Source organism: Salminus brasiliensis, chromosome 19 (assembly GCF_030463535.1).
Source record: "Salminus brasiliensis chromosome 19, fSalBra1.hap2, whole genome shotgun sequence".
In the NCBI taxonomy this organism is placed as follows: domain Eukaryota; kingdom Metazoa; phylum Chordata; class Actinopteri; order Characiformes; family Bryconidae; genus Salminus; species Salminus brasiliensis.
This window is the reverse complement of record NC_132896.1, coordinates 3,232,161-3,258,467: the sequence shown is the minus strand read 5'-3', so window position 1 is coordinate 3,258,467 and position 26,307 is coordinate 3,232,161. Positions and strand designations below refer to the sequence as shown.

The following is a 26,307-nucleotide window of genomic DNA, read 5'->3' as shown; positions in this document are numbered from 1 at the left end:
AAGAATGCTCCAGTTTCCTGCTAGATCTGTCCTGTGTACAGATTCCTTGCAGAACTTGAAGTATATTGTTTGTGTTTCCGTTATTTTGTCCCCTTCCTGCTGAATGTGATCATAAACCCGATAGGAGGGTTGTGTTGGGCGAGGCGAGGCGGTTGTACAGTCTGGGTGGGGCCAGCTGTTTATTTTCGGCCGTTATCAATGGCATCGATCCCAGCAGCCCCGTTCCCCCTCTGCTGCTGGCCTGGGCGCCCGGGAGCGAGTGCTGGAGGTGGCAACTTGAGCCGCATCGATCCAGACCATCAATCAGTGGAGTGGCAGAGCTTTAAAAGGTCCCTGCCTTGCTCTCCGCCTCTCTCGCTCCCTCTCCCTCTCTCTCCTTTTCTCCTTCATCCGCTGCTGACTTTAATTGACCCTGGGAAGGACACACACACACACACACACACACACACACACACACGCACACACACTCAGCCCTCACCCACAGTACACAGGGAGTGTCAGGGCTACAGCATGATGCTGTTTAGAGGAACAGAAGGCACGCTCTTCCTTGCCAACCCCTCTTCGCTGCTGTAGGCTTCCAGGAACGGAGTAGGACCACGTAGGTGAGCGTGGTAATAATTGTGGTTCCCCACGCCGGGTCCTACGCCACCCCACCCTGCCCCGCAGATGGTGCTGTGTCTGGCCATGGACTCCAGGGAGGATGGAGACAGCTGGATGGAAGACCAGTGGGAGAAATGGTACTGTACACACACATACAGCATTTACAGTATATTGTATCTCTATCTTTGTTGTTTTTCGCTTTTTAACAGCCAATGAATCTGATAGTTGATCTTTACATTGTGTCCCAATGTTACCATGAACGGACCAATAGAAATGCTCCAAAATTACCTGGAATAAAATCGTTTTCCATTTACTTCCAATGTGAAAGTTACAAAGGTTTTTTCCTTCTGTAAAGTTGCCATTTACGAGATATGGGCCCAAACATGGCCTTTATGCTTCTTATTAGATTATCTGCTCCTTGTGTACCACACTTTGGGCACCGCTGGGTGATTTTTAATGTGTGATATGTAATATATATTGAAATAACTTGCATTTCTTTATCAAAGTGACCCATTTTTGTCAACTGTGTGATGTCAAATGGAGCTTAGTAGGTTACGTCTAGTCCTGGACTACATCTAAATGGCTCTGTGAATGGAATTTCCACCTTGAAAGCCAAGTCCAGGCTTAGATTGAGGCAGGGTCCAGATGCGTGTAAGCCTTAACCTCTGATCATTAATGTTAAAACACTACTTCCATCATTTTGGACCATTTCTACTGGTGTGTACATTGTGAAATGTGCAGTACAATGTTCAGCTTAGCTCAGTTCTGTACCTTCTTTAACCCAAAAAAGGCCATTTTCACTTTGCATCCAGGTTAAACACACATAAACAAGCAAGCTAAAGCAACCTAAACACATTATATTACATATTTGAATATGGTCGCACTGATATTCCCTTTGTATACTTGAATTATGACTTATTGAATGAATTAATATTGAGTAATAATGTAGAAAACAATTGCACAATGCTTTGTTTGAGTGAGAATTGATGTGTGGAACTGTCTGCAGTCCTGTAGTTAGTTTTAGAGGCTAACTCACCAATTTAATGGTGTGCAATATCATGCCCCTCTTACCTGACCTTGGGTGTGTGAGAGTGTGTGAGGGGTTTAATGGGCTAAGATAAGCAGAAGAGTGGTGGCCTATAGAACCTATATGGGACCCCAGACACTCACACCAGGATAAATTCTGATTCAGCTTCTTGCGTTTTAGTTTTTGCCATGGCTATTTTGGTCCAGTTATCTTGGTCATGCAATACTGCAATATGCAACTTTGGCTGAGGTTGCTGTTTCCGACTGATTTGGTGTGGCTGTAATATATAATATGTCATGTAATGTTGAATGTCCTGGCTTGCTGTTTGACTCAGATGTGCTCTAATGATCTGTTGTATTATTCTTTTTCTAATATTATGGACGCTTGAACGCTCTGCACACACTTAAATCCTGATGCAGATATTTTTACATTTGTTAAAGTTCAATAATAAACTAAACTGGCCACTCCTGTGTGTGGAGAAGCAAATCCGAGTTAATTAATGTGTAGAAATGCAGAGCTTTGCTTTAGCTGACCATTTGGAGCATTTCTGCTGAAGTCCAGCTCAGATCATCATGTTTAAACAGCAAGCTGCTGTGTGAAAAAGTGTGTGTGTGTGTGCTGTGTAGGGTGGTTTCATACTGCAGCAATAATCACCAGAGAAATGCTGGAGACTCAGCAGAAGCCCAGGAATTCCAGAAGGGTTTCCTTTTTAATCACTGTTAGACAACAGTGGCAGGGAAAACTACCTTAGACCGAGAGGAAGAAACCTTGAGAAGAACCATGACTCAAGAAAGGGAACCCGTCCTTCTCTGGTCAGCCCAACAAACAACCAAACAACTGGACAGAAATAGTAAGACCATGAAGAGCTATGGCTAATGTGAAAGCAGGCCATGAGTTATGAGAATGCAAGTGAGTGCAGGAAGGACACATGCTCAGCGGTAATGTGAAAGAGCATGCAGGTCAAATAGTCATGTGTATAGCTATGCAGTATCTACAGTGGGTAGTGCAAGGCTGGGTCGGGCAGCACTGTGACAGAACAGCAGAAACAGGGCATCTCGATACATTGGAAAAAGAGAGAAGAAGGAAAAACAAAGAGGTTAGGAGGACTGTGGCATTTGTTTGTCAAGTTTACACAGTGGGAGAGCCTGGAGTAGAGGGTAGGCAGGCAGCAGTACCCAACCATGAACAAAAAGCATTGAGCAGACAGCAGGGGCAGCTCAGGACATGGCTAGCCAAAATACTTATGTGGGGCTCACATGGGTGGCACGTGGGCTAGGTGGGTTCCAGGTGAACATGGGCTATGGGTGGGTTTGTGCATGTGTTGGTACTGGGACCCAGTTGGGCTTCATGGTTACAGGCGACCTTAATCTCACATGCGTTTCATCTAGGTCTCATGTTTAACCCCTCTTGGTCCCATCACTGACCCTGGTGGGCATCCCAGTCGGGCTACCAGAAATAATCCACAAATGCAAGCATTCAGTGTGAATCAAATAGCGTATTTGAGTCAATTCAGTGTTAAAAATGACTCATCTGTTTACCACAAGCTTGAATATAAGTCCTATATTGAGTCAAAATAGAGATACCCTTTATAAATTATTAATGGCTCTACATATTAGGCAGCAAGTGAACAGTCATTTCATGAAGATGGTGAAGGTGTTAAAGCAGGACAAATGGGCAAGCATAAGAACCTAAGACACTTTAGAACATCTTAGAAACATCAGGCAGGTTCCCAGTATGCCGTGGTGAGTACCTACCGAAAGTGCACCAGCGAGGGACAACCAGTGAACTAGTGATAGGATCATGGGCTCAAGGCATTGATGCTCATGTCGCCCCACCTTATAACTTATAGGCCTTAAAGGATCTTAACATTGGTCTTGGTGCCAGATACCACAGGACACCTTCAGAAGTCTTGTGGAGCCCAAGCTTTGAAAACTCAGATCTGTTGTGGCTTCACAAAGAGGACCTACCCAATATTAGGCAGGGGGTGTAAATGTTGTATGGAAATGACTGTCTGAAATGTCCAGAGCTGACAAAATGAATGAATGTTGGTTACAAGGGTGCTCATGAACATTGCATTTACAGTCCCTGTGCCAAGCAACCCCATTCCCCCTTACTTCTGAAGATGTAGCACATGAATTCATTAATATTTGTATATTTATTCATGTATTATGTAGGCTAACTCATGATATGAGCCTGGATGAGTATGAAGATGATGACCTGTCGGAGGTGACAGAGATTACAGATGAGAATGGAGGCAGTCTGAGCCACAGTGACTACGATATACCGGTAAGAACCACAAACTACAGTACACAACAGTACAGAGTAAAGGGTTCACAGACTAGCGCTAGGTGCTGAATATTAACGTAGGCCTACCGTCTTTACAATAATAGACCCTGTCCGCACATCAGTGGAAAACACAATTAGATAAAATACAGGGATGAAATACATATCCTGTCAGGTGACAGCTGAGCGTAGCCACTCAGCCTGAGTATCTAGGTCAGAAAGCATCTGTTCCCTTTCTCTAGATCCCCTGATGTTGGCTGAATGCCATACATACTACTTGCCTAACCTAACTTGGCACATACAACCTTGAATCTCATCAGCTTTCTGCTCAGTGGATTCTGTTTATCTGAAGATATTCAGGCATTCTTCCCATTTCTTCTACATCTTCTACATTACATTTAAGGCCTTTAGCAGATGCTCTTCTCCAGAGCGACTTACAAAGGTGCTTTGCTATTTACCCAAGAAAAACCTCAGCTAGTTTGAATAGACTAAAAATTTAAAGATCCTCTAATCTTAGACTCTACTAAACAAAAGTCAGTAAGGAGACCACTCTGCTATTCACCCAAGTCCTCTCAGAAGAGGAGGGTCTTCAGTCTGGGTTTGAGGACAGCAAGTGTTGGACTCTGCTGTTCGGACACCCAGGGGAAGTTCGTTTCACCACTTCGGTGCAGGACAGTAAAAAGTCTGGACGCTCGTCTTCCGTGGATCTTAAAGGATGGCGGGTCGAGCCGAGCCGTACTTGAAGCTGGAAGGGCTCTCGGTGCAGATCGGCATTTGACCATCGCCATCAAGTACGAAGGGGCTGGCTGGTCCAGTCTTGGCTTTGTAGGCCAGAGTTACAGGAAGCTACAGTGAAAAGAGAACGCAGCAGTGGAGGAGTGACATGGCTAGAACCTGTGTTCTGGATAAGTTGCAGGGCCCATTTACTGTTGCTCACAGCTCTCACAATGGAGCTGTAGTGTTTTCAGACATTTCACCCTCATTTCAGGGAGGTAGCAGCGAGCACAGCTCGACCGCTTTTCTCGCAGAGCTGCAAGACGCTGAACGGAACTGAAGCACAGTGAATGAGAGCGATCGACTGTAAATCCCGGAATATCACAAGGTCTGAATCCAGGAGAACATCTTTGGGAAGTGGTGGTCGAACGAGAGATAATTCGTATGGACCAGAATCTCAAAGCAATGTTTCAAGAGTCTTAAAAAGAGCTGCTCCTCCTTTTGTTGGAGTAACTATCTCTACTGTCCAGGGAAGAAGGCCTTCTACTAGATTTTGTAGGAGCATTGCTGTGAGTATTTGACTGCATTCAGCAACAAGAGCGTTAGTGAGGTCAGGATGATGGATGATGATGATCACCACCCCACCAACTTATCCCAGAAGTACTGGATGGAGCGCCATCCACTCATGTGAGCCCCATGTGAGCTTGTAGGCTGGGCAGCTTGTTCTTGTTGGTTGCCCATGTTGGTCAAACTGGTTGTTTAGCTTGGCCAGGTTGGTCTTTCTTGTAGACCAGCTAAACCATCAAACTCAAAGAAAATCATACCCCATGCTGGTCAAGAGCTTAACCAGCCTAAGCAGCTTGAGCTGACCAGGAGGGGGGCAGCAAATGGAGTGTTATTGTAGCAAATATGGCGTATTAACAACGTGGCTAGGATTTCGGGGCAAGAAATGTTATGCTTACTCAGGCTCTCGCCCCAACTGATACAGTCATAGAACATCCCCTAAGATGACGTCAAGTATTTCTTCAAGGGGGCTGAGTGTAAGAGGGCACGTTAAACAAGGCCAGTGACAGATTCTTCTATTAATAAAAAGGCAGCAAAACAGACCTGCTTCATCATTTATGTATTTGCTGTATATTCATGCAGTCCACAACCCAAATATGTCAGAGCTTCACATGAAGGGACGTTTGTCTCCAGCCTCCAGTCTGCCACTGCTGCTGTAATCCCACCCATCCAGCCTGCATGAATCATCCTCTCTCAAAACACGCTTCCACAACCATCACACCTCAACCACAAACGTGGCACAGAGCCGCCAGGCCTTCCAAACCATCTATTTAGCAACTGCTGGATGAGCCACGGCATCACATGCTGGTTCACGACAGTCAGACTCCAAGAAAAACTCTTTCATCGAGCAGAAGCTCCATCTACACTCGGCCCCTGTGGGGGAAATAGTTTTCTGGGTCAAAAGCGTCTTATTCTTTCTTTCAGCAGCTCTCGCTCACTTCCAGCTTCCTCTCTGAATGAATGCTGGGCCGGGCTGCTCGGCTAGTGGCCTCAGTCGAGGCTCTGAGAGGTGGAGAAGTGGAGGAGGCAGCAGCAGATGCAGCGTTTTCACAGAAAGCCAAAGTCAGTTATCAGCTTAATCACAGACATTAATGCAGGGAGTGGAGAGAGGAGCCAGGCACATCTGAGAAGCCTCAGTCTGTCAGAGAGTGCGCACACACACACACACACACACACACACACACACACGCACACGCACACACAGTGTCTGCAGTGTAACTGGAAATTACAAATTACACAAATATCAATATTAACTTTTATAACATAATATTTCCTTTCTGAAAAATATGAATTATTATAAATAAAGCAGCAATGCATTTTGAAGGAGCAATATTCAACCTTTTTTCTGTTCCATATTTTTATTAATTGTATTAATATTAATTAATAATTAGAAATTAATATTTCAATAAATTTATTAATAAAATAATCCATAATCCATATATAATATTATTTATTAATAATAATTATTTTATTAATTAATTTATGTATTTATTTCATTTATTTATTGTATATATTTTTATATAATTTTAATCATGCCATCATGCAGTAATTGGTGATCACTACTATTAGACGTAGTAGTAGTTTCAGCAAGGGGTAGTAGTATTTTTATTGTTTTATTATGATATAATTATTTAATTATTCTTATATCACAATTATTAGGCAATGAGCAGTAATGTTATATATTAGTATTGTGTTAACATTTTATTATATATATATATACATATATATATATTATTGTTGCTTAATTATATGTTTAACTGTTAATTGATTGTTTGTCTTCATAATTATTTATTGACTTGATGTCCAGAAAAATATTTTGAGATTATTATTAGTAGTAGTCATAGTAATTATAACAATAGCAGAAGTAGTAGTAGTAATATTATATAATAAATGATATAATTATATTTATACATTTAATAAATATATTTTTTATTAATTATTATATAATTTTACTTTTGCATTTTTCATTAGTCTTGTATTTTATTGTAGCTTTGTGACACAGGACAGTGTTACTTTTAAATATTATTAATATTATGTTGGATATTTTTGTTGTATTTTTACTTTTTATAGATATTTTTTATAGTATTTTTTTATTTTTTATTCATTTTATTTTAAGTGCCTTTCTGCCCAGAGCAGTCTTTTATAATAATCATCATTATTGTTATTTTCCTCCTTGTTTTTTATACTTATTAGTATTACCTGCTTTTATGTTTTTATTGACTTACTTTGATCTGTTTTTTTATTGTGATTTTGTGATTGTACCTGTTGTTGGTGTTTATCTGGAGCTCATTGTTCTCTGGGACTGAATTAGCTTTTCCCAACAGCAGCCACTGAGGCAGGGAGTCACAGGGTGATGTCATCCCTGAGCCCTGATTGGCTGCTGCCGTGGCTGTCTGCAGCCCCCTCCTAACCGCTTCTCTGCCGGCTGCTTCTGTGCTCTCTCCCAGGGTCACATGACCGAGGCAGCCAATGACTGCGCGGATTGGGTCGGTCGGAGGGGGGCGGTGGAGCTGCAGGCCGAGATGCTCCAGCTGGACCTGATAGATGCAGAGGGAGGGACCCAGGAAGAAGAGGAGGAAGAGAGGGAGAGGCTGCTGCTGCTCATCGATGAGCGCACAGAGGGAGAGCGGGCAGCAGGGCGGCCTGCCGCAGAGCCACCGCTGAGGGACCTGGAGCCCCCAGCCCTCGTCGCCATGGATACGTACCGGCCCAAAAGACCCACCACCCTGAATCTGTTCCCGCAGGTGCCAAGGACTCAGGTGAGCTGGAAGACGGTGACAGCTGGTGTTTTGGTGCTGTGGGTTTGTAAGAAGCTTGGGATTGAGTGTGTGTGTGTGTGTGTGTGTGTGTGTGTGTGTGGGTGTGTGTAGTGGGTGGTGATGAGTATCCTTATGCTGACTGACAGGATGTGTGGAGAGGACAAGGCAGTGCTTTCAGTTTTCAGCAGCCAACTGTGCTCAACCCACAAGCTTCTGTTCCACAGCCTTATGTGTGCACACCCTAAATCTTCCTCCTCCTCTTCATCATCATCTTCTTCATCATCATCACAATCATTTCTGTGTGCTCGTATCCCTTTAAACCCCGAGGATCTGTCGACAGGTCCACACTACAATCCCTCACTCACATAGACGACCCTCACATGCTAATGCCATAGTAATAACTGTATAATAAGCCTCAAGCGTAAGAAGTGTAGAATAATCCTGGGGTTTAAGGGGTTAAACCTGAGACTTCCCTTCTGGCCTATTTTTACACACACTTCAAATCCTGATCATCACCGATGTGCTGGAATGGAGCCGATTCTGTAGGGATGTTTAGCAGAAGCTCCTCAGATTCCCGGTCGAAGCAATGTGATGCTAGCCGATGATGTGGCCGGTGCGCTCCCTGCAGCCCACCTGCTATGAATCACAGTCCTCCTCCCCCCTCCTCCTCCTTTGCATGTAATGGGATCAGACAGGAAGAGATGATCGGAATCCGTGACCTGCAGGGGTCGAACAGCGACAGAGTGGAGCAGTTAGGGGGACAGTTAGCAGGGGCTGAGAGGGGGGATCTCCGCTCAAAAGCCTGGTCACTGTGCAGCTGACAGAGATGTTTACAGGTCACCTCGTTTAGGGATGAGGAACGTTTGTTAGACGTGAGATGGCTCTTTTTACAACAGAATTTTTCACTTTTTGACATAATGTCAGTCTGGCAGTTGTTCTTTACACCATATCTGAGTTTTATTAAAAAAGGACCAATAGAAATGTTCAGAAATGTAAAAATATTTTTACATTGACTTCCATTGAAAGTTAAGAAGGATTTTCCTTCTCCTGTAAACTGGCAAGGTTTTTGCATGGCAGTAATGTTATATAATGAATGATACATTGTTTTTTTAATTAAGAAATTAAGAAATGCACAAGATTTTGCGTAGTTTTTAATGCATAGTTACTCCCTCATGTTCTTGGCCTTAGGGGTCTTTGCCTTTCTTACCAGCATTTGAGCTCTTGAGCAGTTCTCTCTGAGAACTGTGTTCTTGGTCTTCGTGATCTTATCCCAACCTCCACAGTTCCCCTGAGCTCAGCATGTTTAGCTGAAAACGCTTGGTTCTTCTTCTATAGATTTACTGAAATATTGTGTTTTATATTTGATCAGTTACAGTAATTTGGCCAAACCCATGTCAGTATATATACTTTACTTTCATAAAGGCTGTGACCAGTACATATATTTATATAGTAAAAGTACATTGTTATACACTATGCATATTTATAGTATGACCATAATCCATAATAATAATATAATGATGTTCTAATATAAAGACTGACAACAAACACATGGCATCATGTTCATGTTGGTCCCTAGATTTTAAATGCATGACTTTTGTCGTTGGTAGACAGTAGATATTATATAGCTAAACGTAATAATACAGAGCTGATGGTAGCCGGACCTGGGCTACCATCGTGTTTCATGACTCCTAGGCAAGAATTGCTTCAGGCTCTTCAAAAACCTCTGAAAGAACCCTCCACAGGGAACAGCATTTTCACTCACAAGCCGCGAAACTCAGCGACTGTCCCTGTCCGGTAGCACTGCTGGTAGACCCGTATGACCGTAAGCTTCCATACACCTGCAGATTCAGCTGCTTCCTTCACACTATGGTCACTTTAGCCACGTCCAAATACAGTCACTCCTTTTAGCCAATCATGAGCTGTATCTGCTTTGAGACCCATTGAGACACACATCCAACAGACCCTCACTGCACTGCTCCACCTCTTCTCAATCTATCAATCCCATCACACACCCTGCAAGTATTTATAGCCCGATCATCCTTGTGCAGCGCCATCTGCAGGAGCCTGAAGTTCCTACCACCTTAAAAACAAGAGGTGACTAGGATTTTGTCCTGGGAGTTAGACAGATAGATAGATAGATAGATAGATAGATAGATAGACATATTGATAGATAGATAGATAGATAGATAGATAGATAGACATATTGATAGATAGATAGATAGATAGATAGATACACATACACACCCGTCCAAATATATTTGAACAGATTATTCCATCTATCTCCTCATTCCAGCGTTCATTACTCACCCAGATTCCAGCACACACTGGCCTTCCGGAAGATAACGGATATACTAGCTTGTGTTGCATCAGCTGATGGTTGACTGGCCTTGTAGACATTTACTCACCTTGGTAAATGTTTTTATGCTGCTAATATCATTTTCTGCCGCACCTGCCTCTCAGCCAAACCGCCAGTGATAGATTAACACCTCCAGAGCACGACTGCATGGCGTACACTAGAGACCAGTCTAACACAATAGCTGTTGATTTAGCAGTGGGGGTTTTGCTTGGGACCACAGCAGTGAAAATCTGGAACACGCCAATATAAAAGCCCTGGGATTGCACCTTGTAGTAGCTGTAGACAATTGCCCACCTGCTTCAGACTGAAGGCTAATAGTCTTGAGTGATCTAATGCAATTTCTTCTCCACTTTTTCGAGTGTTTATGATCAGAGGGGACTGAGCTCATTACCAAGCTCAGCCTCTAGAGCTTCAATGTGCTGACTTACTTCTTCTGTAATGGGAGGCAGTAGGCCAAAATGGAGGCCCCTGTTTGGTCAAACATGCCTCTGTTCGGAAACCCAGGATACACAGCTTCAGGAAAAGCCTTAAAGGGGTACTCCAGCTTTTTCCAAGCTGGCCTGTATTTGTATCTGTGCCGGTATTGTACAGTACGTTACCATAGACAAGGCTTTTAATACATGTTCCTGTACTTAGAAAAGGCCTGAAACCTTGCTGGCTCAAATGTTGGCACTAACATTAAAACCACCTGCCTAATATTGTGTAGGTCCCCCTCGTGCCGCCAAAACAGCTCTCACCCTTTGAGGCCCAGCTCTGACTCCACAAGACCTCCTGTCCTGCTGTGGTATCTGGCCCCAAGACTAACGTCAGTTAGTTTGAGAGCTGGGTGAGGCCTCCATGAGCATCAGTGAGCATTGGGCACCCTTGACCCTGTTGCCATGTTTACTGGTACTGACTACTTTACTTAGAAAAGTACACATCAATCAGCCATAACATTAAAACCACCTGCTTAATATATGTAGGCCCCATCTATTGTACCACCAAAACAGCTTTGCCGCAGGCAAGACCTCTGAAGGTATCCTGCTGTGGTATCTCGCACCAATACTAACATTAGCAGCAGTTTTCTTTAGTCCTGTAAGTTGTAAGTTGTGAGGTGGGCAGGGCCTCCATGAGCATCGATGAGCTCTGGGCGCCCATGACGCCCATGATTGGTTGTCCTTCCTTGGAGCATTTTTGGTAGGTACTGACCACTGCATAACAAAAAACACCCCACAGGACCTGTCTAGCCATTTGATCCACTCCTTAAGCCATTACTTAGCCCATATGTGGTTGGTGTGGCGCAACAGATAACACCACGTGGAAGACTGGGGTTCGATTCCCAGTCTGGGTGACTATGCTGCGCTTGGGCAAGACTCCTAACACTACACTGGCCCACCTCTGTAATACGAGTAACCCTGTAAGTCAAAATGCTAAATGCTATAGATGTGAATGTATATATACTTACTGATCGATAAGCCATAGGGTGATTATTCAGAATGCTGAAAACTGGTGAACCTGGTCTAGAAAGGAGTGTAAAGTGAAGCACAGGTCGATGCACATCAAACCCAGCTGCAGGTAATGCTGAACTCTTTAAAGACGAGATGGCTGCAGGCATTCTCATCTTCTCTCGCTGGTAATGCACTGTGTTCTGAGTAAAGAGACTGCTGTCACTCCTTTGGTGGAGTGATATACTATGATTTAGGTAATCGCCCCAGCGAGGCCCAGCACTGCAGGGCTCAGAAGCTCTCCAGCTCTGTGCCTTCACTCCAGGATCAAATTCATTGATTATTTATGGGCTAAAATGTCTTGACTCTACAGATATCTGATTGGTTTAGCCCAGTAACAAATCAGCCCAAGATTCTGTAGGTCCCCCTCGTGCCGTCACACTTCACAATACCTCTGAAGGTGTCCTGCTGTGGTGTCTGGCACTAAGACTAACATCAGTAGCAGATCCTTTAGCAAGTCCTGGAAGTTGGGAAGTGAGGTGGGACCTCTATGAGCATCAGTGGGCCTTGTGCACCCATGACCCTGTTGCCATGTTCACAGATTGTCCTTCCTTGGAGCACTTTTGGTAGGTACTGCCCACTGCATACCGGGAGGGAACACCCCACAAGTGTGATGTTTTGAGGTGAGATGAGATGAGATGAGATGTTCTGACCCAGTCGTCTAGCCTTCACAGCTGGGTTCCTGCCAAAGGCCTAGCCTATTTACATCACCCTCGAAACCTGACTGTTCACTCGCTGCCTAATACATCCACCCCTTGACAGGAGAACAATGGAACCAGATCAATGTTATTCACTTCATTTTTTTTAATGTTATGGCTGATTATAAAGTTTTGGGTTTTTTTTCCCCGCAAAATGATGAGAAACTGCTGCACTGCTGCACCGTAATTCCTCCTGTTCACTCAGGGACCATTTCTGCTCTCGTTTGTGGTCCAGGTCTATATTTAACACAGTTAAACCTCTGCTCAGAAAATCTGCTTTCAGAAAAAAGTAGAACTTTTCAGTGAAAGCAGAGCTCAAGCTGAGCTGAGTGCGAACTGATTGATATGCGACTCATTTTAATCCCCTAAATGACCACCCCATCCTCTCGAACCCGCGCGCTGTCGCTCAGCTGGAAGGGGATGGGATTGTGACTGTGTGAGTAATGACTCCCAGAAGTCTCGTTGTTTAGATCTGAACATTTGGCAAGTAAAATTTTGGGGCAAGTAACCTGAGTCGTGGTGCCAGCGGAGAGTGATGTGTTTAGCCATTTGCACTGTAAAAGTGCTCACTGTGCAGAAACAGTAAAGAAATGGCAGCAGCGTTGCCGGGAACTAGCTGTTAAATGAACGATATCCTACAGTTGTAAATATATACAGTTAAATACTGTTTTTTATGGATACATGATAATTAAGTACTGTAATTTAGTACTTTTACTTACAGTACTTTCCTCAATACTGGTGTGCAGAATTAAAAATGGCCTTTTCCAGTGATTATTTACACCTCATAACACACCACAATCTTCCAGTGTTCAGTATTTCTTCATTCTCAGATGAAGAAGACATTGGAGGAATCTTCCAAATCAGAGCTCTGAAACTGAAAGAGTCAGTAAACCCCTAAAACAACCAGACTCTTAGAGTGAAGCCCATCTGCTCTGTAGCTTGAGGTCATTACTCACACCACATGTCTTATAAATGGTGATTGTGGGTAAAAAGTGTGTGTAAACTAGCTAGAACAACACTCAGTGCATTACAGCAACTTACAGCTTACAATAAGCAGCACAGCACAGGCCTCACAGTGCGTATATCCTCCTTCCCGGAGTCCTTTGCTGCTGCAGACCTCTTAAACACAGCCCTCCAGAGCTACAACGATTGAACACTCCGGGGGTTAATCAGCACTCGCCGGTGTTTAGTGTGAATTAAACACTGGGAAAGCGTCTCTTTGCTGACTGAGAGGGAACCCTATCGGAGAGAACGCTGACTAGTGCCGAATTAACCAATTAATCATGAGGATGGATGAATATTTTAGGAACTTGAACATGAGGAAAGACCACCAGCTACTCCCATGCCAGCTCAAGATAGTATTATTAAAACTGGCTGTTCGTTTACAGTCGAGAGCAGAGTATCCGAAGAAGGTGCAAAAGTATTCCCATTCATTCCTCAGGTAGAAGTAAGTGGAGATACGAGTGTTTAAAAGACTTCTATAGAAGCTGAAGGATCAACTGAAGCTTTTTACTCCAGTAAAAGTGTAAAAGTACTGGTTTCAGAACGACTTCAAGTAGAAAAGTAAAAGTAATGGAAGGAAAACAAAGACCGAAAGCTTAGGCAGCGCCACAGGGGTCTATAGTGCACTAACCCCCCCCCCAACTAAAAAACTAACCCAGTGGGCCATGCTCAAGGCGTGGTAGTGCTGTTGGACGAGTCCGTCCAACCCCCTAGCCTTGCCCCCACTAACTTCCCTTTCCCTTCTGTAGTGTGTTTAGCCCCAGTTCGGAGCGAGGTAGTGGGCGATGGAGAGAATCCACTTGGCTAATGTGAGCTTTTAGCTTAACACAGATCGCTGTTTGTACCCCCTGGCTTTCGCTTCATCGCATGGTGAGTTTAGAGTCCCCTTCTATGGAAACTGGCACAGAAAAAGTCACGATCACGAGGCCTGGTTCCCGTCCCAACCCATATGCTCATAACTAGCATAGTCTGGAGGTGATGAGCTGCTCTCTAAGTATCAACAACACCATCAACAACAGCTGCTTTGACTAAGGGCTTTAAAGGGTGTAAATATAACAAGTCAAGACTGTGATGTAACAGTTTGGGGGGTTTTAGTATCGGCCTGTTTTTCAGCTCTGCTTTTTTGTCTTTTGAAGGAAAATCAACAGCGTTGGAGACTAAAACTGCTAAAAATAGAACTGCTATTATAATCACAGTGCCAGCCCTTCTTCTATTACCTACATTTGACCTACATCATACCCAAGCATTAATTAGCAGTCCAGCTTTCTGCTTCAGTCTGTTCAGTATGCTCCATGTCACATGCCTGCCCTTTGTGTAACACACCTGGTGGAATAAAGCTGGTACTGATTCGGATTGTACTGCACTGTGTGTTAAACAGGGAGGCCTTTCAGAGGCCCGGAGATGAGCTGTGTAGAGACTGCAGCAGAAAAGCAGCAGTTTATTCAGCAGCGTCAGCGTCAGGCCTTTGAAACATTTATCTTCCTCCTCAGTGTGTAGCGTATCCAGGTCAGCGGCGTGCTCTCGCCTGGGGAAGCTTCTGCTGCTGGTTGACTGCAGAGAGACGCTGCAATCTGGCCATAGATCCCTAATCTGAGCTCTGTCCACTCCACTCTCGTCTGTGGCGGAAAGACGGCTGCGTCGGGGGCCCCCGAGCACCGAGAGCACTCTGGGGATTACAGGGAATTTACAAATCCTGCACGAATTCAATGTGTACACGCTACTGTTCAAAAGTTTGGAATCGCTGTGCAAAGGTTTCAACGTTTCCAATGAAATAAAACCCATTTGTTTGCTGAGTGTATGATATTGCACCTACACTATAATAAAAATCCACTTAATATAATATAAACATATTTTATATCTCAAATGACACTTCCGGTGTGTGTGTAAAGCTCATTAGCAAGAATTTATTTCAGTGGAAAGCGCTAATTGATCAAAATGGCTTTGGAAGCAACCAGTTCAGAATGATAATCAGAGCTGCGTATCGTTGCTGTCCAGAAAACTTCGTATCCCCATTTTTGCCATTTTTGCTATTTTGCCAATGGACCAATAGAAATGCCCCAGGCTCCAAGTGGTTCAGCAGATTAAGGCATTGCCACTGTGACCTGAAGATCACTGATCTGAATCCCAGGTCATGCTGCTTGCCACCAGCAGCCGGAGACAGAGAGAGCACAATCTGGCTATCGCTCTTTGGGTGGGTAGATGGCTCTCTCTCCCTCCCCACATCACATCAGTGTGATGCTGGCCAGCACAGGCGTCAGCTGGCCGATGCATCAGAGCTGGGTACCCGGCTCTTTCCTCCGAGTGCGTTTGCTAGGTGCAGGGTGACGTTGCATCAACGACAGCACCAGTGCTGGGAGCATTACATATGATAGGGGAGAGTACTATTGAGTGGGTTGGGTAATTGGCTCAGATTAGGGGAGGAAAATTGGGTAAAACAGGAAAAAAAAAGAAATGCTCCAATATTTTACATTTTGACTTTCATTGACAAAAAGAGGGTTTTTTCCTCCTCTTGTAAAGTTGCTATTTTGGAGATGCAGTATGACGTTATTGCGTGGCACCGATAATATGATCCTATAATAACTGAACAATCATTGCATCAAGAATTAAGTTACATAAACATTAATGAGCAGAACATTAGATAGGACGTGATTTGAAGCAGATAATTGTATTCAATTATTAGCATTTTATAATTGAAATATTAAGTAAAACATCAAACAAATACATTTTGATGTGTAGAATATTTATATACACTCTGTACAGGTTATTTCTGAATATAAAATATCAATATTGACTTTTTATGGTGAGTGATTCCAAACTTTTAAACAGTATTGTATTTGCAAGGCCGGAAAACTACCTAACACAGCTTGACACAGCATGTGAAAGTTATAAAATATCCAAAAATAAAGAAATGAATATTGTTGGCAGTAAGTAACTGAAACCACAGCTGTTGTTTGTGTCTGGCTTTTTGTTCATTAAGTGAAACAAAAGGTGCCTTTTACTGGAAATTCTCTAGAAAAACATAAAAATTAGATAAAATCTATGAATAGTTAAATTAGGTTTATTAATAGTGGTTAACGAGGTCATAAACCATTTAAAATTCATTATTAACCACTTCTAACACAAATTAAATAGTGACCAGTTACTGTCCAAACAGAGCCCCACATTCCTCCATACTGTCAAAGCTCTGACGCTGCTGCTTCCTGATCTTACTGCGGGTTCTCCATCAGTCTGTGCTCTACCTGTGAGCTGTAATACCTGACTACAGCTGAACCCCAACAGGAGCCTTAATTACTCACTAATGATCATCTGATCAGCTCATTAACGTATGAGGAGACTATTCTCACAGTCTGAGCTCTGAGCGATGTTGCTGAGCTTCACATTTTCAGCAGTGCTGATCTTCATTAACTAAGGCTGATAAGAGCCTTTCTGCTGTTTATTAGTGTTAATAACTCGTTAATAAATGCACACGGGCCTTCTGAGATGATCTGAGATCAAGCTAAACAGGAGGAAATCAAACCAGGAGATGATCTGTGAGTAAAAGGCTGATCCTGATTGGGGTTCAATGGTAGGAGTCTATGGAGAAAGGTCTGCTGAAGCTGGGAGGTTTAACGCCGACTGAAGGAGAAGAGAAGGGAAGAGAAGGAAGCAGGAACAGCTGAGCTCTAACAGTGGAGATGAAGATGAGCTCAGCATTTGATCAGAGACTATTACACGTTTATTTGTGTTATAACTGCTTATTAATGATGTGTAATGTGCTTATAACCCCAATAATAAGCCTTTATAAAGATCGTCTCATTTTAAAGTGGTGACATCATCACGTACCAGCAGGCAAGGTCAAATAATATTAACCAATAATATCGTGTTTCACCTCCCCGTTTCCCCACCCCCAGCTGTCGCAAAGGGGGAGAAACGCTCAGCTACACTACATGTCCAAATGTTTGTGGACACCCCTTCTAATGAATGCATTCAGCTACTTTAAGATTTACCTATTGCTAACACAGATGTGCAAATGCACAGCTTGCTAGTCCCTGTAGGGAAGTATTGCCAATAGAATAGGACCTATAAGGGCTATAAAGCACCCCAGCATTGAGCTGTGGAGCAGTGGAAGAACTGTGTTCTCTGGAATGATGGATGATGGAGCTCCATCCAATACTTTTGGGATGAATTGGGGAGTCTGGGATGAAGTAGGATGATGATTATTTAACATCCTGACCTCACTAACGCCCTTGTTGCTGAATGCAATCAAATTCTCACAGCAATGTTAAAGCTCCAAAACTAGTAAAAGTCTTCCCTGGATGGTAGAGAGCACTCTTGATTTCAGAAGAAGCCATGAATGACTAGGTGTCCCAATACTTTTGTCATATTGTGTAGCTCAGAGGCCCTGCTTTATACAGTCTTTAAAACAAAGGTATCAAAAGGTGTTCTCTGTGTAATGCAACAGAAAGAGAACCTTCAGGTTTCTAAAGAACCATTAAATGGGTGGTTGTTTATAGAGCACCATCCATTCTGTAAAAAAATATGTGTGAGTATGAGGAACCCCTCTTTAATGTTTGAGGCATGTAAAGGTTCTTGGACTAACCCTTAAATTGGTGTAGCACATTTATGTAGAGGTTATGTAAACCTTTAACAGCTTTAACATAGCTCTCTTTTTCAAACATGGTACTTTAGGGAACCAAAGAAGGTTCTTCTATGGCTTCAATGGCCCCAAGCACCCTTTGTGGCTCCTTTTAAGTCTAATAATTTAATATTCAGACTGACGTTATTGCTTGGATGTTTTCCCCATGGGCTGTAGGGGGTGTGATTTCGTATGCAGCTTGAGGTAGAGGAATTAAAAACAGCATTGGTTTAGCTGGCCTGTTTGAAGAAAGGTCTGTTGAGAGGCCCGGAGTTGCTGATTTTCCGGCTTGTTCAGCTTCCAGTCTCTAGATTTCACATTTGGAATTTGATTTGTTTCTTGTTACAGAACAAACATGTTGGGTTTTAGTCAGGGGGACCAAATTTGTATATCTGCTCATTATTTAAAAAAAGTTTCTGAGGCCTAAAATGACCTCTATTAAGTGTCCTGTAGCATTTCATGTGACCCTGCCTGGTAAAGGACTCAAGCCTTGCCCTCAAAGCCTTAAGATGTAGCCCACATATTTACTAGTGTTTAGATGTAAAAGGCCCAGGACCTCATTAACATGGCTTGTGAATGACGCCACGTTAGCGTATGCTGATGAGGCTGGCGGCTGGCTAGGTAGCAATGCTCAGACCAGGCCCTTCAAATGAGCGAGTTCAACCATTTCAACCCTTTCTTTCCCTAACCGAGCCAAAAGATCCTAGCATAAAATAAAATGATGAGATGCCATCCTTCTGTCCTGTTAATCCACTACAGCCTTGCTAGAGCTGCCCCAGTCGACTGTAAGTGCTGGTATTGTTAAATGGAACAAGTTAGGGTGATTTTCGTATCTTAATATCACTGCTTTTTGGGAAACCTGGCCCTGGTTAGTAGATAACATTAGCTAACAGGCAAGTAGAGCCTTCCAGCAGTATTTAGAGACAGGTTTTCAGTTCTTTATTGAGGCAGGGACTGTAAAACTACAACATACACTGTAAAAAAATGTGTTCCTTAAACAGCTGTTAAAAGCTTATAGACTTTCTTGTCTCATATTCAGATGGTATAACAAGCAACACTGGCCAGGTTGACTAAGAAACACATGGAATTCAGTTGAATGTAGTCTGTTTTATATAATTATATATAAACATGGTACTAATCTGATTGGACGTCAGATTTCCTGTGACTTTTCTATGATATATATATATATGTGATAAGAAACCAGATTAGAGTTGCCTGTCCGAACAAATCCAATTTGGTTCTACTGCTGCTAGCGGTAGCCCTAGCACCAGTACCCCTCTCCAGTGCTGGAATTGGATCAGAAAGACCTGCATGTGGAGCATGGCCTCCCTTTGACTATTGTTTTTCTTTGATCGTCTGACAGAGAAGCATGGGTTCAGCATGGATTCCCAGCCTGTACTGGGCATGCTGGTGGGACACATCTACAATATGATTCCCAGTGTATGAGAGAGAACCCAGTTAAAATAGGCTGGAATGGAACTGGATAACAAATGTGTCTCCCTCTTCATCACACAGCGTCACACCATCTGCCCACACCCACACTCACACATGCACTGCACAGATATACGTATGCACAGCTTTCTCAGAGGCTGAGTTTCCATGGTGACGGAGGAGTGTCGGTACCCGCCGCATCGCGGTGCTGTGCTCTGGAGATGAGTCAGCGAGACAGAACACTAAAGGATTCCGGATAATTCCTTTGCCTGGAACTTGCTCATGCTCACGTCACTGCAGTGTGTGTGTGTGTGTGTGTGTGTGTGTGTGTGTGTGTGTGTGTGACCTAGAAAATCTACATTCAGGAGTGGAATAGCCAGTAAGCTGGAAAAGTCACGGAATGGCCTGAATCCCGAAGTCTTACTCTTCCTCCAGTCATTTCTCTCTCTCTTATTTCCCACAGGACACGATAAATAATAACTCTTTGGGGGAGAAGGACAGAAGAAAGGAGAAGAAAACTCATTCATCCTCACCACACATAAAAGGTAAGCAAGGCTACGCCTGTCCGAACTCTTAGCCAACCACAGCTGTGATCCTTACTCACCCCCCCTCCCCCCCTGCTGGGGAGCCACATTACTGCACAGCTCTGTGTTTTCCTAAGCCTGAAAAGATGCCTAATGCCAGGCGTGAGCTAGTAGAGGGGTATAAAGAAAGCCCCCCAGCATTGAGATGTGGAGCAGTGGAAGAACTGCATCCCGTGGAATGATGGCGATGCACCATCCAATACTTTTGGGAGGAGTTGGGGATGATGAGGTGGGGTGGTGATCATCATCCGACATCCTGACCTCACTAACGCGCTTGTTGCTGAATGCAGTCAATGCATCCTCACAGCAATGCAATGCAAAATCTAATAGAAAGTCTTCTTCCCTGAACAGTAGGTGCAGTTACTTCAATGATTGAGCATGTGTCCCAATACTTTTGTCCATATAGAGTACATCTATAACTAACAGGTCACTGATGCCCTGATAAAAGGGCTTAGACAACTGCACCACCCGAGAGCCAACATTGTGTGTTTGTCTTAACTTGTTAAGTGTTTGATGTGATGCTTTTTCTATCCTTTAACAATGATTAGTTTAACAGCTGAGCTGTTGTTTATTCTAGGCATTTCCACTAAACAATAAAAGCACTTACAGTTGACCGGGGCAGCTCTAGCAGGGCAAAAAATTTTAATGCAGAGTTCTGAAAGTCACTGAGTTCATTAGGACCCATTCGTTCTAATAAACGCCTGTATTATAATGTCTTGAACTCGTAACATGTGAACTGGGATTTTCTGAGTTCCAAGTGATAACATTCAACTGGAACGACCTACAGGTTGGATTTACTACTTGGAAAGTCGGGAGAGCCTCACCAAGACTGAGTTCCAAATCCAACATGGCCTTAACCCTCGAGGTCAACAGTAGTAAAAGCAGTACTATTAAACAGTTAGCATTAGCGCTTCTATGTATCCATCTGTCCTTAAATCAGTATACACAAAGTACTGTCCACTTCTGTCTGTAAACGTGTTTCTATGGTGTTTGGATGCATGAACTACAGCATAATGCGTTATCAACTAGTATTGCTAACAATGCTAATCTGAGACAATGCTAACAATGCTAACCTGGGACATAAAAACATTTACATACATTATGTGCACCTATTCACCCTATGCAGCAGTTAAGCCCCTCCCATTCATACTGTAGTATGAGTATGAGTGTTTCAACAATTCACATGCACTATATTGACAAAAGTATTCGGACATCTGCCCATCTGGATTCTGGAGCACCAACATCCATCATTCCAGAGAACATACCTCTTCCACTGCTCCACAGCTCAATGCTGGGGGGCTTTATAACCCCTCTAGCCTGTGCCTGGTTTTCTCTACAGGGACTAGACAAGCTGTGTGCACAGCAATGGGTGCAAGAAGGGGTCTCCACAAAGATTTGGGCATATGGTGTGAGTGGACCTCACAGAAAGAAGTAAAATAGAGGGGCAGGATGTGTACTGAGGTCTGGTGTAAACACTACTACAGTGTGCAGCGCTGGTCCTGTTGAAAGCACAGCCCGAGAACAAATATTACCTCAATGGGATTTCTATTAATCTGCTTAGCGAAATAGTTCACAAGAGGCCACACGGCAAAAAGAGGACATGCGTGGTGCCGCAGACAGATTTGTCCTAATTTTAGATTCTAATTATTAGCATAAAATGCCATGTACAAATAGCACCGCTGCGTGTAAACTGACCCTGCAGATTGATTCTGTGCCCCATGTTGTCAGTTCTAACACAATTAAAATTCACAGTCAGAGAAATCCTATACATATTGACACACAGTGTTTGCCTCATAATCCGGTTCTTGGGGAACCTATTGCCTGTTATATAATCCACTGTTGCCTGTGTGTGTGTGTGTGTGTGTGTGTGTGTGTATTAGGGGACCTGCCTCCTAAACCTGAGCAGGTTAGCCAGACCGATGGGGACAAAGTCCAGGCAAGCGTCCGGGTGAATGCCAAGCCTCGCGCTGCTGGTTCTTCTGCACACAAAGCTCCAGACTCCGTCTCCAAGAAGCAGGACAAGCCTTCTGAGCCTGCGGTCAACAACGTCCGTACCGCTCAGCCTTCCACTCAAACAGACATGCGGGACATGCCCAGGGACGGGACCCTTATAGAGGGCCTCCACAACGTGGGCACGATCAGCAAGGAGAAAGCTCACTACCATTCCCTGAACGGCTGCCGGGAACAAATTCAGTACCCTGTGGAAAATGGGTGCGCGCACCACCACCCGACAGACAAAAACAAGGACAATCGCTCGTCGGAGGGGAGCAAGGAGGCGACGCAGGAGATCCACCTGACACCTGTGAACGGGGAGCAGGAAAGGCCTTTCTTGTCCCAGAGCAGCGACAGCAACCGCATGTCCATCAGTTCAGACACGGAACTCCCACCTTTGCATTTCCATCCCCTGGCAGGTCGCGCCAACCCCTCCATCAGCGAAGAGGACGAGGTCTACCCCCCGACGCCCCCATGCAGGACTGACAGCCTCAGTGAGGTGGCAGAGCCTGCTGCGAAGGCAGGCGCTGGGGATAAAGCAGCTGTAAACGCTGTGGAAAGCAAGGACGCTTCAGGACTAACGTACGACTCTGTGAAGTACACCCTGGTGGTGGACGAGCACGCCAAGCTGGAACTGGTTAGCCTGAAACAGTGTTACCAAGGCTACGACAGCGACAGCGACAACACGGTCTACGAGTCGGCCATTGACGAGGACGAGGAGGAGCATGATGTGGAAGATGAGGAAGAAGTGTCAGGCGCAGGAGGCATCAACAGAGACACTTCCAGTTTGTCGGCAGACTCCAACACCGACACCACGTCCGAAATGCCTCGCTCACGCAAGTTCCTGAATGTCTTTGTGAACAGGCGTTCACGCTTTTCCGGTGGGTAGAGTGCAGATTTTCTTTCCTTTACCATTTACCATGTCCGCTTTGAGCCGTAAGATTTACTACAAGATCAGTTCAAATGGGATAAAACAGTATAAGGCAGAATGGCAGTGGACCAAGAACGGAGCCTTGTGGCACTACTTTCGCAATACTAAGCCTCTTTCTGGAGCTAATTCATGTAAAAGTTCCAAAGACATTCCTCTACTCAGGAACATTGACCCTAAAGGTCAAAGCCAAATGTCTTTCTTTCTCTTGACTAGAGACTTCTGTTGTTTGTTGATCCATAGGTGCCGAAGCTTTTGGGATTTTCTCCTGCATTGTCGACGGTGAGGAGAGAGAGCAGAGCCACAGAGCAGTGTTCAGGCAGGTCTCTCTCGTCCTCACTCACTCTCCAGGAATCTTTGTTTGTGTTGGTGTTACAGGCTTCATCTTTTTAACAAGGAATTAGGTGGAATTGCAGTTTTTGGTGGGATGGGGGGTAGTCAGTTATTCATTTTTCACCCAAACAAGCTCACTAAACTCAATGAAACGTTAGAAAATACAGCAAAATTCTAATGAGGATAGTCTCGATGAAATCTGGGCCCATCAAGACTATCCTCAAGTTGCTCTTGGAGAGTTACCCTCCTACAGACTTTAATTTCCCACTCTTCACTGTATGCTTTCAAAAATCAAGGTGCTACAAAGATTTATTTGAGTGATGCTGTGGAAGAGCAACTTTTGGTTCCGTAGAGAACCTTATTATGGTTGGATCTCAATGCTTTTACATTGACTTCCATAGAAAGTTAAGAGGGTCTTTTTTCTCCTGTAAGGTTGCCATGTTGGAAATATTTAAAAGTGGCATCGCTCAAAGAACCCAGAGAGTAGTATTCTAGCAGAGTTTAGGCGGAGGACCAATCTACCTTCCAATGTAATTTTCCATTGACGCACTCCAAGTGGTACTGCCACTATGACCCGAGGATCACTGGTTCCAGTATCGGGTCATGCTGCCTGCCATCAGCAGCCGGAGCCTGAGAGAGCACAATAGGCCCTGCTCTCTCTAGGGGGTGGGGAGTAGACGGTGCTCTATCTCTCTCTCCCCACATCACTTCAGGTCAGACATCTACTAGCCGATGCAGGTCAGAGCTGGGTACCCCGGCATTTTCCTCAGAGAGCGTCGGTTGCCCAACATTGCATCGATGGCATTTAAAAAAAAAAAGAGGCAGTGGTTGTGCATGTGCCAGAGGAGGCATGAGTCAGTCCTCACTGCCACCACCACCAGTCCTGGAGTTCCTCAGTTCTGGTATGTTGGAGACATGGTTTTGTGCCACACTGGTAAAAATAAAGGTGCTGCAACAGGGTCTTTTGAGCGATGCCATGGAACTGATTTTGTAAAAGAGAACGGTTCTTCTATGGCATCACTCAAAGAACCAATTGTAACACCTTTATAACTCTAGATACCGTCTGATGCCCGGGTAACTCCTCCAGAGTATAGTAAAAGTCACACTCATCAGCCAACCATTAGAAAAGCAGGCTCTAAATGCTCTAAAATAGGAGCTGTCACACAAATCCAGGCCTCCAGGCATTCAGGTGACTGTTTACAGCACTCAGTGAGGGGGCTACAGAGGTACTCCCACTGAGAGAGTCTAGGAGCACAACCTCACCCATGGCTCTGTAGGCTGGTCAGTCCCACAGAGCGTGAAATGAACGAGCTGACGTGTGTGTTTGTTTGTACAGATTCATCCCCCGGCATGAGGATGAGCTGGAGATGGAGGTGGATGACCCCTTGCTGATGGAGGTACAGGCCGAGGATCTGTGGTGTGAAGCTTACAACATGCGCACCGGCTCCAGGGGCATCTTCCCCACCTTCTACGCCGTCAAGGTCACTAAGGACGCACGACCCAAAGGTCAGAAAGCCTTCAACCAATGCACAAATCCCTCAGTCCTTTGTGTTTCACATGTATGGCTGCTGTTCCTCTCACGCTCCTGCTCTGTGCTTTTGGTTTTCCAGAGGTGAAAAGTGACTGGCTGGACTCGTTCTGGCTAAAATTCCTGGGCTCTGTTCAAGTGCCGTACCACAAAGGGACTGATGTGCTTTGTGCTGCTATGCAGAAGGTACTGACCTGTTTTCTGAAAACGGTGTATCTCCCCTGTAACTGTTTCTCACATAATGTGAATCTGGCAGTTGTATCTGAATTTCATGGTAAACCGACCAATAGAAATGCTCCAAAATTACTCGGAATGGCATCCTTTTACACTGACTACCATTAAAAGTTAAGCCCTTAAAGCCAAGTGTATCATATTTGATACATACTTGAGTTTTTAAGACATCATCATGAAGTAATTCATGTATTTGTTTAAAAATAATATTTAATATTAATCATTTTAATTTACTGTTATTTAATATATAAAAGCAACAGTAATGTGTAATAAATTAAATTTAAAAAATGTATTACTTATAAAAATTAGAAAATTTGATACATATTTTAAACAATTTTGTATACTACTTGTATGGAATGAGATTAAGTGGTGGCCATGACTTAATAAGGCATGGAATTAAAATAATTAGGTTGTGGCCTCAACTTAGTAAGGTGTGGGAATGAAATAATGAAGAGGTGGCCATGACATAGTAAGCCATGGGAATGAGATAATTAAGAGGTGGCCATGACTTAGTAACAAGTGAAAATTAGATGATTAAGTAGTGGCCACGATTTAGTAAGGCATGGGAATGAGATAACTAAGTAGTGGCCATGACTTAGTAAGGCATGGAAATGAAATAATTAAGTTGTGGTTATGACTTAGTAAGGCATTGGAATTAAATAATTAAGAGGTGGCCATGACTTAGTAAGATGTGAAAATTAGATAATTAAGTGCTGACCACAACTTAGTAAGGCGTGGGAATGAGATAATTAAGTGGTGGCCATGACTTAATAAGGTGTGGGAATGAGATAAATAAGTGGTTGCCAGGACTTAGTAAGTCCATTACTAAGTATCTTGTTCTCATCCCTTACTAAGTTGTGGCCACCACTTAATTATCTAGTTCACACACCTTACTTAAGTCGTACTACTAAGCCACACTATTTTTATTTATGTGGGATGTGGGATTTATGTGGGACTATGATGGGAGCACTTGACGGTAGTGCTGACTATGGTTTAATTGATGGAAAAAAAACAGACGTAAACAAGTAAATAATCGTTAGTTCGACATCTATTAAGCTATCACTGCTTTTTTAAGGCGACAGTGATTAGTGGAAGAAGCAAAGGAAGACGGAAGTGCCAGGTTACAAAACAGCTCTGACTTCAAACCCCTTTGCCTCCAGGAGGTTTGGGTTAAGTGC

The 26,307-nt window shown here is 43.8% G+C and overlaps 1 protein-coding gene across 1 annotated transcript in view; it reads left to right on the top strand.

Annotated features, from left to right (window-relative positions):
- The first annotated feature begins 597 nt into the window (after positions 1-597).
- Positions 598-26,307, top strand: part of mapk8ip1a (mitogen-activated protein kinase 8 interacting protein 1a) — a 34,746-nt gene continuing 9,036 nt past the window's right edge. Inside the window, exons 1-8 of the mRNA XM_072663897.1 lie at positions 598-737; positions 3,802-3,913; positions 7,636-7,947; positions 19,997-20,078; positions 21,998-22,990; positions 23,281-23,356; positions 24,707-24,876; positions 24,981-25,084. Coding sequence (XP_072519998.1) covers positions 667-737; positions 3,802-3,913; positions 7,636-7,947; positions 19,997-20,078; positions 21,998-22,990; positions 23,281-23,356; positions 24,707-24,876; positions 24,981-25,084 — 1,920 coding nt within the window. The 5' untranslated portion in view covers positions 598-666. The remainder of the gene's footprint in view (positions 738-3,801; positions 3,914-7,635; positions 7,948-19,996; positions 20,079-21,997; positions 22,991-23,280; positions 23,357-24,706; positions 24,877-24,980; positions 25,085-26,307) is intronic.